Source organism: Manis javanica, chromosome 6, assembly GCF_040802235.1.
Source record: "Manis javanica isolate MJ-LG chromosome 6, MJ_LKY, whole genome shotgun sequence".
NCBI classification, from domain to species: Eukaryota; Metazoa; Chordata; class Mammalia; order Pholidota; family Manidae; genus Manis; species Manis javanica.
The window spans coordinates 101,420,094-101,436,728 of NC_133161.1; the positions used below are offsets into that span (position 1 = coordinate 101,420,094).

General features: G+C 42.6%; 1 protein-coding gene across 1 annotated transcript; it reads right to left on the reverse strand.

Annotated features, from left to right (window-relative positions):
* Window positions 1-806: 806 nt before the first annotated feature.
* FIGNL1 (fidgetin like 1) lies at window positions 807-12,875 on the reverse strand. The gene is made up of 3 exons (XM_073239132.1): window positions 12,744-12,875; window positions 10,780-10,858; window positions 807-10,404 (listed from the first exon to the last, which is right to left on the reverse strand). Exons 1-3 carry the CDS (start codon window positions 12,754-12,756, stop codon window positions 8,367-8,369), a joined length of 2,130 nt encoding a protein of 709 aa, XP_073095233.1. The 5' UTR covers window positions 12,757-12,875; the 3' UTR covers window positions 807-8,366.
* Between the last annotated feature and the right edge of the window lie 3,760 nt (window positions 12,876-16,635).

Here is a 16,635-nt window from a genome sequence, read left to right on the forward strand (position 1 = left end):
CACTTGATCAAAAGAGTTTGTGATCTCCATTCAGTGGTAAGGATGTGGACCTTGATGACCTGGACACAGAAAAGGTGCCCAGTGTTTCATGTAGTGGAATCAAAAAAGAGTCAGAAAGAAAGAGACTTTGAAATTAATTATACAGTGGGATTAAATTTTTCAAAGTACTAATATAGCTTAGGAAAAACAAATTTTTTTTCATTTCTATGAGGACAATTGCAGATTGGATATTGTGTGCATTTTCCATTCTAATTTAGACCAGTTGAAAGGAATAAATAATGAAGTACTGACATATTTATTTTGCATCTACTAAGCTTATCCATTAAAATGGATTTATCTGCACCATTTCCCTTAAATTACAATCATGCCCTAGTTTTACAGCAATTTTCTGTATCTGGTGAAATTACATTTCCAGAAGCTCATCAGACATTTGGGGTCACAGTGTTCCCCTGGGTCAGAAGCATGTATATGTATATAGCCATGCTGTTTCTTCCAGATGTGGGAGCTCAACATTACCTGAACCCAAACTCTGACAGAATAGTTTATCCACTTCTGTGGTCAAAGATGTAATGTTATTCATATATGTTGCTTGCTCAAAGATTCCTTTGTAAAATGGGTTTCTGATCATTCAGTTTCTTAAAATGCAGATGAAATCTGTATTTGTCTCACAGCTGCTTTTTAAAGCAATTTTGATATATCTGCTCAATTTGGAATTGGATGAGTGACTATTTGCTATGGATTCTGATTCTGTGAGGTTTACTTCTAAATACAACCTTATATATGCACAAAACATGGAGACTTTCAACTTCGTTTTTAAAGATTTATTTTCTGTTCAGTCATTATCATCTAAGCCCCATTTTCCATATGCAATGCTTATATTTTCTATAATGGGGACTACCAGTTCTCTCCCTCTACCTCCCCATAACTTACTAACAAACCTAATGGCTCCTATAATTTAGAAAAAACACTCTTTAATATTCAACAAAGCTATGTTCAATACTCTCAAAATACTATTTCAATGAGTTTTTTACAAAAAGAGTAAAGCAATCAAAACAGCCATGGTGTGTGTGTAAAGTCAGGTACAGAAATCCCCACCCCCACTTCCTACCCCAGAGAGTTAAGCACCCTTGTTATGTACATCCTTCTGGAGCTTTTTTGCATCCCTTTACTTAAGCACAGACCCATATGAATTACTGTGCACCTTGCTTTTTTCACTGGGCCACAGGGGCTGGAGCTCTTATATACCCTTCAGTGTATAAGCTTATATCTACATTTTTAAAACCCCTGCATGAAACCCAAGGAAAGTGTTTAGCAACTCTCCACTGATGGATATTTAGGCTATGTGGTTTTTCACATATTAAAATACTTCGATGACCTCATTTATGTAGTACAGATGCCTGGAAGTGGAATCATTGTTTGGTATGACCAAATCGCCTCCCAATCAGGCTGGGCTGACCTGCGCTGTCCCCAGCTTAAGGGGCAATGCCCTGCTCTCCAAATCTTTGCCAATGTGGGGCTTTATCAATATTTTCACATTCTTGCTGGTGTTTTAATAATTTCTAGTTTTTAATTCTTCATTTTGATGCTTTTTGGCTCAGTGTGTGAAGGCTCATGACTGGCATAAAGGTAGTAAGCTTTTATCAGCATAAAAGTTTCCTGATTCCCGTTCGTTGCTTCTACCCTGACTAGTCCTTTACTGGGATCAATGGTGCTGCTCTTGCTGGCTGTTAGCACTTCCTGCTTGTATCGGTCCCCATCCCTTTCTTTTCAACATGTTTCATTTTATAAAGGTAATCTAATTGAACTCTGCCTTTTCACCTAATCTATGAGGGCTTATTTATTAATTGAGGAGTTCTTCACATTTATTGTGAATCCTGATTTGTTGAATCATTTTCCTGACGTCTTAAAGGTTTTAATTTTTATTTTTTTAAGATTATAGTTCATTCATCCTTTCTTTAAAAATTTTTTTTTCTTTTCCATTGGATTAATCAGACTAACCTTTGAACTTGCATTTTAGACAGACATATTTAAACAAATTTTATTAGTTTTGTTTTTACCTTAAATGGGACATACATATATTCATATATTACATATTTAGATTAAATAATCAATGCTGATTGAATAGTAATGTTATTCTAAATGAGTGATTTCATTCAAAACAGTTTATGATCATTCCTTAATATGCACAGTCATCTGTCCCAAGTATTAAAATGAACATAAGGACATGATCAAGTTGATACCAGGGTTCTTGTTCACGGAGTCGAAGAATGAACTTCGCAAACATTCAAGGTAGGAGAGCAAGGGAGAGGCTTTTATTTAGAGATAAAGTTAGAGGACAGAAATCCTGGCTCACGCTGGGAGCAGACAAGAGAGCCCGTGGTGGTGCGTTGTCTAGCAGATTTATAGGTAGTTAAGGATTTTCAGAAATAGGGGTAAAGGGCTAGGGGTGCAGACTTGTTGAATGGTCCCAGAATGCTCATTTCTGATGAGTAACAGAAGAAATTTGCTGTTCTGATTCTTTCTCAGGATAGGAGCTTCCCTCTGGGAGCATATAAATTAAGACCACCTGCCCTGCCCCCAAGGTGAGCTGGGTTGTTGTCTGTTTGCTAAAGAGTGTGTTAAGAATCTTACTTCTTAACTCTTTATAGCTGGGCTTGTTTACCAAATTAATCTTTTGCTCAGGTTGCAGATTACTTGATTAGGATTAGAGAAGGAAACAGCATATAGGTGAACTTAAAAGTAAGTTGGGCCTTTTAGCAGGCTAAGGAAAACTTTAAGGTGTCATGATCTAATTGACACAATGAAGTCACAGGTTATGCTGAGGTACCTTTCTTTATCTGGGGAACATTTAAACATTCCAGGCCAAGTTGCTCCTGGCCTTTTGAGCTTTAACTGCTTTCACTGAAGAACGCCTGTATTCCTAGTCTGGTATCTTTACCCTAGAGAATTAGTGTGACTCTGATTTTGTGTAATGCTTAACACAGAGTTTGGGTAGGGGCTCCTTTTGCACATTGGTACATTTTTCTGACTGTAATTTCCTTGTTTGCTTTTTTCTGAAGGCCTTCACCCTAGTCTGCCTAAACCCACAGTCCCTGTCTCACAGTAAGTTAAAAATGCAATGTTAAATACACATACTTTGTGAAAGTTTCAAATTTCAATATCAGCATTTTGATGACATTTTTAAATTGAAAATTTGTTATTAAAACAATGCTATTATTTTTGTATAGCTTCCCTTTTTGGGGGGGCCTGAATATACATTAAGAACTTCTAAATTACTTATAGGTAAAATTTCACTTATCTTTTCCTCTATATCTATAAATTAGAATGGAAAATGCACACTAATCCTATAAATAGATAATAATTACTATCATATAATTCACACCACATGAGTTTGGATAACAAATTGAGCCTGCGTTGCAGCAAAATGCTTGATAATAAACACAGACCATGTTTAAAAACCAGTGTCAAAATCTGTGGTGACACTGTTAAAACATAAGCTAACTTGTGAAATTCTATGAAATTCACTAATTCTAGAAGCTGCATCCTCCATGTTAACTTTAAAGGTATAGAAATTAAGTTATTTTCTACTGCACTAGGCTGCCTGAACATATATACAAGAGTTTCAAGGAAACTGCTTAATTACAAACAGGGAGCTGATGCCCAGCGTTCTGGAGCTGCCCCATCCGAGATGGCAGTCTGGTCGCTGTGCATGGGGAGCCTTGGAGTGAGGTCACTTAGACTGAGATGTGATGGGAATGTAAACAACTCATGGACTTCAAAGACACAGTACAAAAAAAAAATGTAAAGTGTGTCATAAATAATTTTTACATTGATTACATGCTGGAATGACAGTAAGTGGGTATTAATTTCACCTGTTTTTTTTTAAATGTTGCTACTAGAAAATTTAAAACTGTATTATCTATGAACAGATCTGCTCTAGATGTCTTGACCCACTCAAGAGATGAAAGGTCAGTGAAACTGTGACTACAATGGAAACACTATTTCCCTTGAGCTGCTGACAGAGACTGTGAAGGGTAACCATTCTCAGTGGAGCTCCTGGCTGACATTTATGGTAGGCACCTTACAACCCCTCATGTGACTTTACAGAAAAGGTTCTACTCTGTTCAGAGAATTCTGATAATGCTGCCTTGACAACAGCTGTCCCAGGCCAGCTTCATTTAATTCCACCTCCCCACCCCTCAAGGATTTTGCAGCAATTCTGTGAAAACACAGGAGGCAGCCTCCTCTCTCTAGGGAGCCAAATGGCTACTAAGATGATTTTCCAGGCAAAACTGGAGTTGCCTTTATTTGGTTTAATTATTAGCATAGTTTCCAAATCATCATATGGCCGAGCAATGGGGCCAGTGCCTGAGTTTCTGAGTGGATTCATTCTGTTTTTGTACTATATTAATCCTATCTTCTAAATACTCGGAGCCTTATTGGTTTATAGCAGCTTGCACTAAATGACTTCCTGTGCTCTACAGATATTATTCTAAAAACCTGATTTTCTTTCTTTTTTTAAGTCCTCTTATTTGAAGAGTAGCATTCCAGTTTCCTGACAATGTTATCCTTTTAAAAAAGAAATGTGTTCCTACTTTGGGGTTTTTCTCACTCTCCTACAAGTTTTGTGTATCAAGCCCACAGCTTTCAGTAGTGTTCCCAGAGATGTCCTCACCCATGGCTCCCTTCCAATCCGTGCAGTCACAGGGCCTGAGTCCCCCCAACCTGCCTCCCTACGAGGCATGTACCTTGAATCACCCGTGTACCTGCCATAAGGCCCCATTTCAGCCTCAGTGTCACCAAGCCCTGCCCCTAAACCTAGGTATTTTCAAACAACCTGAAGACTTGACCAGAATATATACCAAATTCCCTCAGACAAAACATACAATAAAAAATCAGCAAGGGGTTTTTTATTCTCCTCACCCTGTTGAAAACATCTGGAGTTTTAGTTTTAGATTCTTTTTAATGTTACTGCTTTTTAACAACTCTTTTTAAGTTTCACTAAACTTTACAACTCCATTTTCAAAAGTTATTTAGACCCAGTCATAATGTTTGTTCCTTTGCTTGTGGCTGTTGGTTACACCTGCATCTTTCCTTTCGCTAAGGTCTCTATCCTGGGTAGTTTTTCACTGTGTCTAGATCATCCTTGAGGGTTCCTTTTGCTTTCCCTCCAAAGACTTTGTGAGATGTAATTTTGGAGTCTGTTGTGTCTAAATCAGACTTTATTTTAGTCCTACACTTAATAGCCTGGGTCTATAGTTATAATCTCAAAATTATTTGCCCCCAGAACTTTGTGAACAAATCAGGGTTGTCTGAGCCTCCATGACTATGGGAGCCAATTCCTATAATCAGTCTCCTATATATATCCATATATATGCTCTTGATTCTGTTTCTCTGGAGAACCTCTATCAACCAAGGTATTTATTCCCCATCCTCAATTCTTACTTGGCATTCAGTGGACTTATTTTTATATCAATTCCTATATTTAGCTCAGGAAAATGATCAGCTCTTATTAACGTTACTACTGCCTCTCCTCTATTTTATTTCCTATAGAATTCCCATTACATGGACATTAATTTCCTGGATTCTATCCTTCATGCCACTTATTTCCAATTTCCATCTCTTCATCTTTCTGCTGAAAATTCTGAAGTAACGCCACATCTGATTCTTCCATATCACTAGTTTGGTCCAGCCTTTTTCATTGTTTTGGTCCTTCCACTAACATTTTTATTTTGGTGGTTAGAACTCCCTCCTGTTTCCCTAGCCTTTGCTTCACAGCTGTGGTGGGACTAGCTTTAAGTGGGACCCTTACCCAACACAATACAGCAAAGGTGTGGAGGTCACTTGTGTGACTGCCGTGCAGACGACTAATGCCCGTCTTGTCAGGACTCTCTCCCTCACTTGCTTCGAGGAAGCAAGCAGCCATGCCGGGAAGGCCTGCATGGCAAGAAATTGTGGGCAGGACAGCAAGAAAATGAGGTCCCCAGTCCAGCCACCTGCAATGAACTGCATGCCCTGACCCTTACCAGTTTGGATGTGGAGCTTCCCTTAGAGCCTCGCATGGCACTGCTGCTCTCTGAGCCCGACACAGAGGACCCAGGCAAGACTGACCCACAGACACTGAAACTGCTAACGTGGGTTGTCTTCAGCCGCTATGTTTGTGGCAATATTGTGACACAGCAGCTGATGTGGTGGCTGCCTGCGTTCTGGGTCCAGGAATTCTCAAGGGTCTGCTCGGTCTCCTGAACTAAGGTCTCCCTCAGTGAGCTGCTCTTCTCTGGGTGACTCCCCGCACTGGGTTCTAGAATGTCTGGAGAAACCTGTGTGGTTCTCAAGTGAGCATGAAAGCCTCTGGCTGTAAGGAACTTTCTTATAGGTGTGATACGGAAGAGTGAAGCAGACAGGAACAAAAAAATACAGTAAGCATAAATATTCCAGTGAGTGACATTCACCAATGAAATACAGGATAATGTGATGGGGACAGGTGTGGAGTTAGTGGGGGCTACTTTACACATGGCCAGGGAAGGTCTTTCTAAAGAAACTGTGCAAGGGAATAGCCATGAGAGGAGATAAGGGAAGAGATTCCCAAACTCAGGGAACAGAAAGTATAAAAGCCCTTACTCCTTATGCAACTTTCTAATCACTGCTGTAGGAATCAACACTAACTCAGCAGCCTGGAACAACACACATTTATTATCTCACAGTCCACAGGTCAGAAGTTGGAAAGGCTTGGCTGGATTCTCTGGCTGGACCCCACAAGGCTGACAACAAGATACCAGCTTGCCTAGAGTCATATCAGGAATCCCTAGGGGGTATTAGCTTGCCTAGTCTGCCATCAGAAGTCCCTAGGGGGTATCAGATTGCCTAGACCCATATCAGGAGTCCCTAGGGGGTGCCACTTCCAGACTCATTCATGTTGGCAGAATTCGGCTCCATGTGGCTACATAGTAGGGTGTCTGTTTTTTGCTAGCAGAGGTCTCTCCCTCTAGCACATGGGCACCTATATCCCGAATCCTCATACTTGGGTTCTGTGACTGCCACACCTTTCTTCTGCTTTTCTTTTTTCTAACCAGCCAAAGATTCCTGCTTTGAGGCCTTGGGTACTTAGATTGGCCGGCACACCTGCCCCAGGACAGCCTCCTGACCTTGAAACCCACACCCACCTTTCAGCTGCAAAGTGCCTTCTCACTGGTGCCTGTACACCAGTGATGAACAGCTAGGGCACAAGAATCTTGGGGGAACATCTTTAGGATTCTGCCTACCACACTCCCTGCATGGGCAAAGGGGTGCTGCATCTTGAAAAAGAATGGAGACAGTGGGATGGAGCTAAGAGAGTGAGAGGGATAGTGTTTGGCTCTAGGAAGGCCTTCGGATTTTATTTTCAATTCAATAGGAATCTAGTGGAGGACTTTTACATGGGAGTGTCAGGAACTAATTTATACCTGAAAACAGACCAGTACAGTGAGTGTGGAGGCTTCTTTAGCAAGTGGGTCTTGTTCCACCTAGCAGGGCCTGAGACAGGAAAGGCTGTCAGCCATGACATGGGCATGACCTCCACTGTGAGCCTGCATGTGTGTGTTACTGTGTTCCCCAAAGTGGTAGTGTAACAGTGATTTTTATTTTCTTTTTGTTCATCTCTATTTCTCCCATGAACATGCATGACTTGTAAAACAAAACGGTCCATTATAAAAATGTGAAAACATTTAATCTTTAAAGAGAATACTACAGGCTGTGAAGTAGTGTGAATGTATTATTAAGCATCACCTACCCCATGAAAAGGTACATTCTTCACCTTGAATTCTGTGGACAGGTCTCTGATATTAGGTTAAAAATTGCTATTTCTGAGCATGTATTCATTAGTTAGACCTGGTAAGGGAAGAAAATCACTAGAGATTACAAACCAGAACAAAAAACTGGCATTTTCACTCTGACTTCTGGGGAGAACAATTAAACAATAAGCAAGCACTGTTGAATGTAAACCCCTATACTAGCCAACACTAAGAATTTCATGGTGTTCAGAAGAAATTCTTCAGCAGAAGAGTTATACAAATCAGACACATCCTCATATACAAATGGGATTTTTTTCATTTCAAACTGAGCATGCTATTCCTATTATACATCTTCAAAAGAAAGGCCTCTTAGAAACAAAGTTCATTCTTCTTTTGTTTGCACAGGCTTACACTGCAGGTAATAACTGGGAGACAAATGAGGGTTGTATAATAATCAATTGTAAAGTTCAGTTATTGTCATTCTATCTTATTTGAGGTAAGAATTCAAAATATACACTAAAAGCACAGTTAGTAAATTCCCAGTTTCTGATACTAAAAGGCTACAAATAGGCCATCTTTTGATTCCAATTGTCCCATTTACTTTCCACAACCGAAAGTTCTGTTCCAGTTTTCATAAAGTTCTAAATCTTTTGCAGACACACTAGGTCGCACAGTTCTAAACGCATTTTCAAAGTCAATGTGAGCTATAGGTCGAACTTGGTCTGGTGCTATCGTGGCAATGTCAGCAGTGTGTAAACTGCGAATGGGCCCAAGGGAAGCCTCTCTGCAAAGCTGTGTCATGTCAGCTCCCGAGAACCCTTCAGACTGCTGTACAACCAGTTCAAGTTCCTCTTCACTGAAGCAACAGTGCTCCTTGGACATCAGATTAACCACTATCTGTTTCCGGGCTGAAGCTTCTGGGAGGGGAATATAAAGCCTTTTCACCAACCTCCTCCGGGCAGCCTCATCGATTTCCTGTGGCCGATTGGTTGCTCCCACAACTAGAATACGATCTTCAGAAGATGTGGTTGCTCCATCTAACTGAACTAGAAATTCCGTTTTTATCCTTCTAGAAGATTCATGCTCACCATCTCCCCGCTGAGATAATAAGGAATCAATTTCATCAATGAATATCACAGCTGGTTGCTGACACCTTGCAACAGCAAACAATGCACGAACCATTTTCTCCCCCTCACCTACCCACTTAGAAGTCAAGGAGGAAGCAGAGATACTAAAGAATGTTGCCCCAGACTGACTAGCAATGCACTTGCCAATCAGAGTCTTACCAGTCCCAGGAGGACCAAACAGCAGAATTCCTTTAGGGGGTCCCCGTAAACCAATAAAGATGTCTGGCCTCATCATAGGCCACACAACTATCTCCTTTATCGTGGCTTTGGCAAATTCTACCCCTGCAATATCTTCCCAATTTACCGGAGGGCCATGATCCACAATCTCATTCATAATCAGTTCAATCATCTTTGGCTCCAAGTTCTTCAGACGCTCCTCTGGCTGTGCTGGCTCTGTGGCTGCTGCACCACAGGGCTTATACTGCACTCCGCTGTTCTCATCTCCCCCATCTTGCTTAGGTACAGGAGGAACAAACTTTCCAAATATTCCTCGGGATCTACTAGCCCCCAAAGACTTCTTGACACCACCATATGAAGACCCTGATGCACGCTGCGGTTGGTGGAACTTTTTTTGCTGATCCACCCATAATTGCTCTTTGGCAGTTTTAAAAGTAGGCAGGTTGTTCTCCTCTCCTTGGCCACTATCTTCTGTTTTACTAAAAGCCTTATTCTGTATTGGGGTGGAAAGCACATCAATGGTACCAGAACCATAAAAAGCTTTCCTTTCCCGTGGATTTTCACAGCCAGCAGGAAAACAAGACTGATTAGACAAGAATGTATGCTGTCCTTTGCTGGCTTTTGGAGAGCCACTAGTTTCCCTTTTGACATTTCCAAATAATGGTGTGGCATGGAATTTTGCAGTGGCTAACTCACCAAAAGGTGTTGGGAATGTAGGACACACCTGACTGGTGTTAGTCACCACAGGTGGCTGGGCATTCTGAGGGTACTTTAAAGGATTGCTCTCTGAAATGTCTTGGGTCCTATCTGTACCATGACCTGAGTTAGCTAATGGGCCACTCTCCCCAGAACCTCCACAAACACTAAATTTAGGAAAACTAGAGGCAACAGCCTCTTTATGGATTATTACCGATGCATCAGCAGGTGCCAACAAAGAGTCTCTGAATTTCTTGCCAGCTTGCATCATCTCCTGTACTTTACTCATTTCAAAAACATTATTTATTGACAATCCAGACTGCCACTTGTCACTGTCAGTTTGGTGAGATCTTGCTAAAGTTAAAATATTTTCCGCATAGTTATTCAAGCCAGTTTCAACATTGTCAGAATCAATAATTGCAGAGTATTTCTCTGCATATTTCTTGAACAGTTTGGAAGCACAGACCTGGGAGATCTCAGAGTTTGCCCATGCATACTGAATGCGTAATATCTGTGCTCGGTAGGCATCTGCCTTCTGTTCTGATGTACATGTGCCAGATGTAATTGCAAAGTAATTCTTCTGCCATTCACTCAGGTGCACAGCCCGAGAGCCAGAGGCCTGCATTTTAGAGGTTCTGTAAGAAGTGATGAAAATGAAGTGAAAGAGTCTGTATCAAGCAGAAAACAAAGCTATAATACATTAAGCATACTTTTTAAATCTCTGCTTATCTAAAGAAATGTATACTGGACTTTTCATTTTTAAGGTAAATGTAGGGATAAACCACATAGAAGGGAAATATGTAGTTAATAGATTTCAAGCATTTCAGACATAAAAGAATAAAGACTTGACTTAATAATGCTGTTATAGGTTAAACTGTTATAGTTGTAATTGCCCCTGCAAATATGGAAAACATTCAAAAGGTTTAGATGCAAAGGATTTTAAATCCATATGCAGAAGAAAGGCCATATGTAAGAATAATGTATCTGTAGATAAAGAAAGAAAAACAAACCTGGAGTTTAAGTCTGGTCTCTGGAGAAAATTAGATGACTTAAACAAGCCTTCTATTTTAGCTGAGCCTTCAGTTCTATCTGTAAAGTGAGAGAAATCATTGTGTCAAGGCAAATAATGAATATAAGAACATTTTGAAAACTACTATTATCCTTCCTATTGCACAAATGTAGAAACCAAGGCTGAGAGAGTTAAGGAGCTCAGGAGAGATGACAGAGCCAACTATCAGGGGTGCCAGAAATGCTCCATGAGCAGCTTCACTCCAGGCAGTGTGCAGTGTCACCAGACACAAAGTGCTCCTTGATGTCACCACCAAGAGGCGCAGCAACATGCACCATTAGCATGCACAACTATCATATGCTAAATGATTTTTAGAACTTATTTATAAATGATCACTTAAAATAGGACGCTTCAGAATCTGTTTCCCAATTTCACATGAAGTATTAAAAAAGTGAAAGTGTTATGATAAATGACAAGCTTTCCAGTCTGCTAGTAAAGTGCTTTTGAGATTTCTTCCCCCAAATTATTTTTATAAGCCTCCTTACATTACACTAAAGTTATTTTAACAGAATTATACATGGATGTATTATGTGGCTGAATGTGTAGAATTTACCTGCCAATCCACAAGAAAAATTTGCTAAGAAAATATCTGTTTCCTAAGAGCATTGCAACAGAGTAAAAACCAAGAACTCGTAGTATTTTTAAATTTACTCCCCAAATTATCTGCAAACAGCTTAAAAATCCATAGGTTCTTTTAGTGCAGGAGGCAGGTTTAATACAGTTTATCACCCCTAATGTGCTACAAAGAATCTGTCACAACACATATAAATTTATTTTTTTCAGCAAAGACCATGAGCATCTAAGACCCAGTGAGATTCTACTTTGCTTAAAACTATAAAGCTAAATAAACTAGAGTGAAAACTAGAACTGACCTCTCCTGACAGTTCATCCCTTTCCACTACACCATTTTAGCTTATCTTAGTCTCTTTTATGCAACAGCGGAAATGAGTAATTCAAAGAGAGTTGACTCCGAGAACATTTATCACATTACTGTGAACCTCCTCTTCCCCTCCCCTGGCTTCAACCCTCTTTATCCTATGCAATCCTGGGATTCCTCCTACAGGCCAGAGTTCTAGTCACTGTTCCCAAAATACCCTGCTTTTTCCTTTCCACTTTACCTCAAGTCTTCTCCCTTTCAGCTCAAAACTTCACACAACAAATATGCCTATGGATGAACAAACCACTCTTCAGCCCACACTGATCAGTGACGCAGCCACTGTCCCAGTTACCATTTCCAATTCACTTTAATCTTTATAGCATTTCTGTGATCTACAAATTATGGTTAATTATCAATGACTTCTGAACTGCATTTTAATCTTTTTTATTTTGATAACTTTCTGTTTAAGAATGTGGTATCTGTCTTTCTAACTAGGTATCTGGCTTCTGCCTAGTAGAAACTTTTCTTTTATATTCTTCCAGTGTTTAGAATAAGGTATACATTGGAATAAAGGTTATTCAAATACTGACGACTCCTAGTGCGGCTCTTTTCAGAACTTCCTAACTCCCAGGGGCAGCACGGCACAGAATATGGATCCTGGCTGCACTGACACCAGCCCTGGCCTGGTGTAAAGTCCTTAATCTCAGAGGCACAATAACATTACATGACTGACAGGGGCTTTCATTCTGCGAAGTGCTCGGAAAACACTGGCTCAAGCGTTTCTGGTCACCCTTCCTCACGGGGACGCCCCCACCACGGGCCTGCTTCACTCCCTCTGGAGGCGAGCGCGTCCTCGCGGCCCCAGGCCCCGTCCCCCAATGACCAGTCATTCACCACGACGGGCGCCCCAGGGCTCCTCGCCCCGGCCCTGCCCGCCCCGCGCCTCCGCCCGGCGCCTCCGCTCCCCCGACCCGGGCCCGGCCGGACGAAGACTCCTCCGCGACCTTCGCCCCAGCCCACCCGCCTACCTGTCTTGCCCATCAACGGCCCTGCCCCGGCCGGGTCGACCCCGGCCTCCCCCGGCTTTGCCGCCGACCTGCGAGCTCCGAAAAGCGCGGGGCCAGATATGCGCCTGCGCGCGGCTGACGTGCTCGGGCCCGCGCCGTGCGGGCGGGGCCGCGGATGGCGGGGCCGCGGACGGGCTGGTACCCGGGCGGCGGGGGCGCGGAGGGGTCAGGGACCGGGTCTTTGCGCGGCGTGCGCCGGCCTTCCGGACAGCAGGTGCACACGTCTGGCCGAGGGAGCTAGATCGCTGTCCGGCGGCAGATCTAAGGCCCGTCTGCGTTTCCGTGGGGGCGGCCTCATTAGTAAGGCTAGGAGCTGAGCCACAGAGGATCCCCATGGGACGCGCCCTGCCCGGGCTCCCCGGGACCAGGGGGCAGTGCCCAGGTCAGGTAACACCCATAGACGAGACCCCTCCCTCCGCGCGGCGGTGCGTGCGGCGCGTTAGCAGCCGTGCGTGGAGGACCGCTCCGGGCCTGCGGGGGACGGGCCCTTTTAAGGCGGAATGAGGAGGTGGAATTCCTGCTCCGCTTGAGTCCCGCAGCTCAGGGCCTCCCTCGCCAGCACGTGGCTTTCCCGCCCTGCGCGCGAAGAACATTTTCGTGAGAGGCAGGAAAGCGCCCCGTTATTACCTTGGACTTTGTTCTGGAGCAAGGCTTCAGAGAACACCCCCATGTTTATATTAGTGAAATGCAGTTTTCAGCCCAAATAACTAAATAGCCACTAAAAGCGACCAGTGCGGTAATTAATGTCATGCACATTAATTGGATGTTGGCAGTTCGGGGTCAAATGCCACAACCTCAGGATGGCCTGAAGGGATGTGTTTCCATCTTTTCATTCGGCCATCTTCTCCCCCATGGATTTTCCTCCCCAGGCTCGTCACCTCACTGTTTCCTAGAGGGACCCCCACAATCCAAGAAACCAGCCCCACACAACAGTATTTAAAACTGGAAGAAGGGGTCCAACTCGGGAAGAACCTTCTCCCCCTGAATACTGTCTGGGAAAAGTGAGCTCCAAGAACACTCCCTTCGTCCCTTCGGTCCTTTCACCCCCTTCTCTCCGCTTTGGGTGGTTTCCTCACAGGGATATGCTTCTCAGAGCTATTTCTCCATACATATCTCTTCTTTCTGGTGTCTGGTAGCTCTAGCCGCATGGACACAGCCCCAGATCCCACCTGCCTCTCCCCCATTCAGTGAGTTTGCTGGGGTTCGCTTGGCTCCGCCTTCCTGTGGTTCAGTCCCGAAGCTCAACCGGAAGTAAGGGAGGGAAATTATTTGGCCTACCTGTTTTTCCTCCCCTCTCTTGGGGATCAGTATTCTGTGATACCTGATGTCTAATATCTTAACAACTGATACTTCATATATTTTGCTTAGGTTTTTAGTTGTTTTTGATGAGAGGATAAGTCCAGGAATTTTTTAAATGGGTACAAAAATAAGAGGGGTTGGACAATATACTTTAAAAAAGCAAACAGGTGTGCTGGCTAGAAGGAAAGTCCGCCTCTGTTGTAGAAAGAAAAAAAAAAAAAAGCAAACAAGGGTTACATTGAAAGCAACAGCTCACAATTCACTTCTTGTCTTGGTAATAAAAGACTTTCTTATCTTAATTATTTAAAATGTATTAATTAATTTTCTAATTATAATTACCCAAAACATATAGAATAAAAAGAAAATGAAAAGTGAAAATTTTTATTTCCCGGTCAACTCCCCTTGTGATGATCTAGGGGCCACTTGGCGACATCTCATCTCTCCTTTTTGTCTTGGGCATTTCTACAGGCTCCTTGGTAACTGGCATGTAGTCAGCCTGACCTTTCAGGGAGTTTTGATGTTTGCCATATGTTTACTAGCTGTTTTTCTACCTATATATTTAGCAATCACCATATAAGTACTATTTGAGTAATTAGCAACTTTTGGTGATTTTCATCACCAATATTTTAATGACAGCATTTTGGAGAATTCACATAAAGCAGTGTCTCACCCTCCTGAGGGTGTTGTTGTTCACGTGCTGAGTCACATTCACGATTTCCAGTGTCAAATTTTTTTCCAGCAAGTGACACTAGCATTGCCACTTCGCTTTTGTGAGAAAAGTATTTCCTGATACAACAGTTTTCACCTGCCAACATAGCAGGCAGAAGCAGTGCTATGCCTCTCTCCAAACTTCAGCCTCCTCCCCATCTATATAAATGGAATAGACTTGTCTAATTCAGGACACTATTAATATGAGATACTAATATTAATATGGATATAACCCTTAAGTTACCAAAGCAGTAGTTGGCATATGGCAGACATTACCAAACGCTGTGATGCTCTATGGCATTTATTGCTATGATTAATACTGTTGTTGAGATCCAAACCCTTAATGTCATATCAAGACTTTCTCATCTCTTACAAATGGATTTTTTAAAATGCTATCTAATACTTTAGGAAAACATGGAAGGGTTTGGTGCTTGAACTATGCAGTTATTCAACTTCCCTTCCTAGACCACAGACTATGTTCTTTCTTCTACTGGGTAGAATTTTTTAAACCTGCAAGGGAAGCAGTTTTCATAGCCAGCAGAGTGCTAACTCTTGATGTGAGGGATTCTGGGACTCGGCTGCTCATTTCCATATCATGAATATTATAGACATGGTCTCAAGTAAATGCCAGTGTACACTTCAGTGATCTCATTTGTTTTTGAGCAGAGGGAAAATATGGCCCCAAATAATGTGCATCTCTGTCTGCCAGGAGCAGTACTTCATGTAAGTTTAAAGGAGATATGTTTGTGGTGCATGGGGGAAGTGGTGGGGAGGTGGGTGGGTTTGAGATCTGGAAGACATGAAAAGAGCCAGAGGTAAAACAGCCAAATATAAACTCATTTCCTTCTTGGTGGGATCCCTGAGTGTGGCTGGATTCTGGCTGATCTTAGGCCTTTCATGTAATCAGGATGCAAGTGGACCCTCATCCAATATGACTAGTGATTTTATAAAGAGGAGAGCTACAGAGGGAAGACGGTCATGTGGGGACAGAAGCAGAGGTTGGAGTGCTGCAGCCATAAGCCAAGGAACATCCAGGCTACCAGATGTGGAAGAGGCAAGAAGGAATCCTCCCCGAGATGCTTTGGGGGAGCACAGCCCTGCTGACACCTTCATTTCAGGATTCTGGCCTCCGGAACTCTGGGAGAAGAAATTTCTGATGTTTTAAGTCTGGTTTGTGGTGCTGTATTCCAGCAGCCCTAGGAAACCAGCACACTATTCTTATGGCAAAGGGGCAGAGCAATGGTGTGGTTAAGAGCAGAGCCCAGGGAGTCAGCTTTCCCAAGTTAAAATCGCAGCTCTACTACTCAGGAGGTACCTCTGACTGTTGCTGGGGGAGTAAACCGAGTGAACATCTGAAGAGAATGCAGACCAGAGCCTGGCCCCAGAAGCACCTCCCAAGTGTTGGGTATTTTTATGGCCAGTGAAGCCCTTTGCTCCAATTGAGTTGCCCTGATTCCAGCTTGTGACTGAAAGCAACCCATCCTGTTGGTGGTGTTTCCGTGTGCATATTCCTTAGCCTTGCTATTTAATAGAGAGGCACATGCTTTTATTTGCATGGACTGTTGGCATTTCAAATACAGAAGATACAGGCATACAGGTTGCCTGGTTTCAGTTTCCTTTACCCTTTCTCAGCCCTTGGTTTTCCTTTCTTGGACACCTGTAATGGTGGAGAATTTACTACCCTGAAAGAAAGCACATTCCATTTGCTGACAGGCTGACTTCTAAGTTACCTATGTTGAAAATCATTTGGTCCCCTCTGTGTCACTCACTCTTTAGAAGTACAAAGACTCCAAGTTAAAGTGAGTGTAAATTTAAAGACAGCTGTCAGGTCCTCTCCAAGTCTTTC

Excerpts from the sequence above, each read along its gene's own strand:
- FIGNL1 (XM_073239132.1), bottom strand. Across the intron at positions 10,405-10,779 it reads AGACCAGACTTAAACTCCAG|AACCTCTAAAATGCAGGCCT; the intron begins GTTTGTTTTTCT and ends CACTTCTTACAG.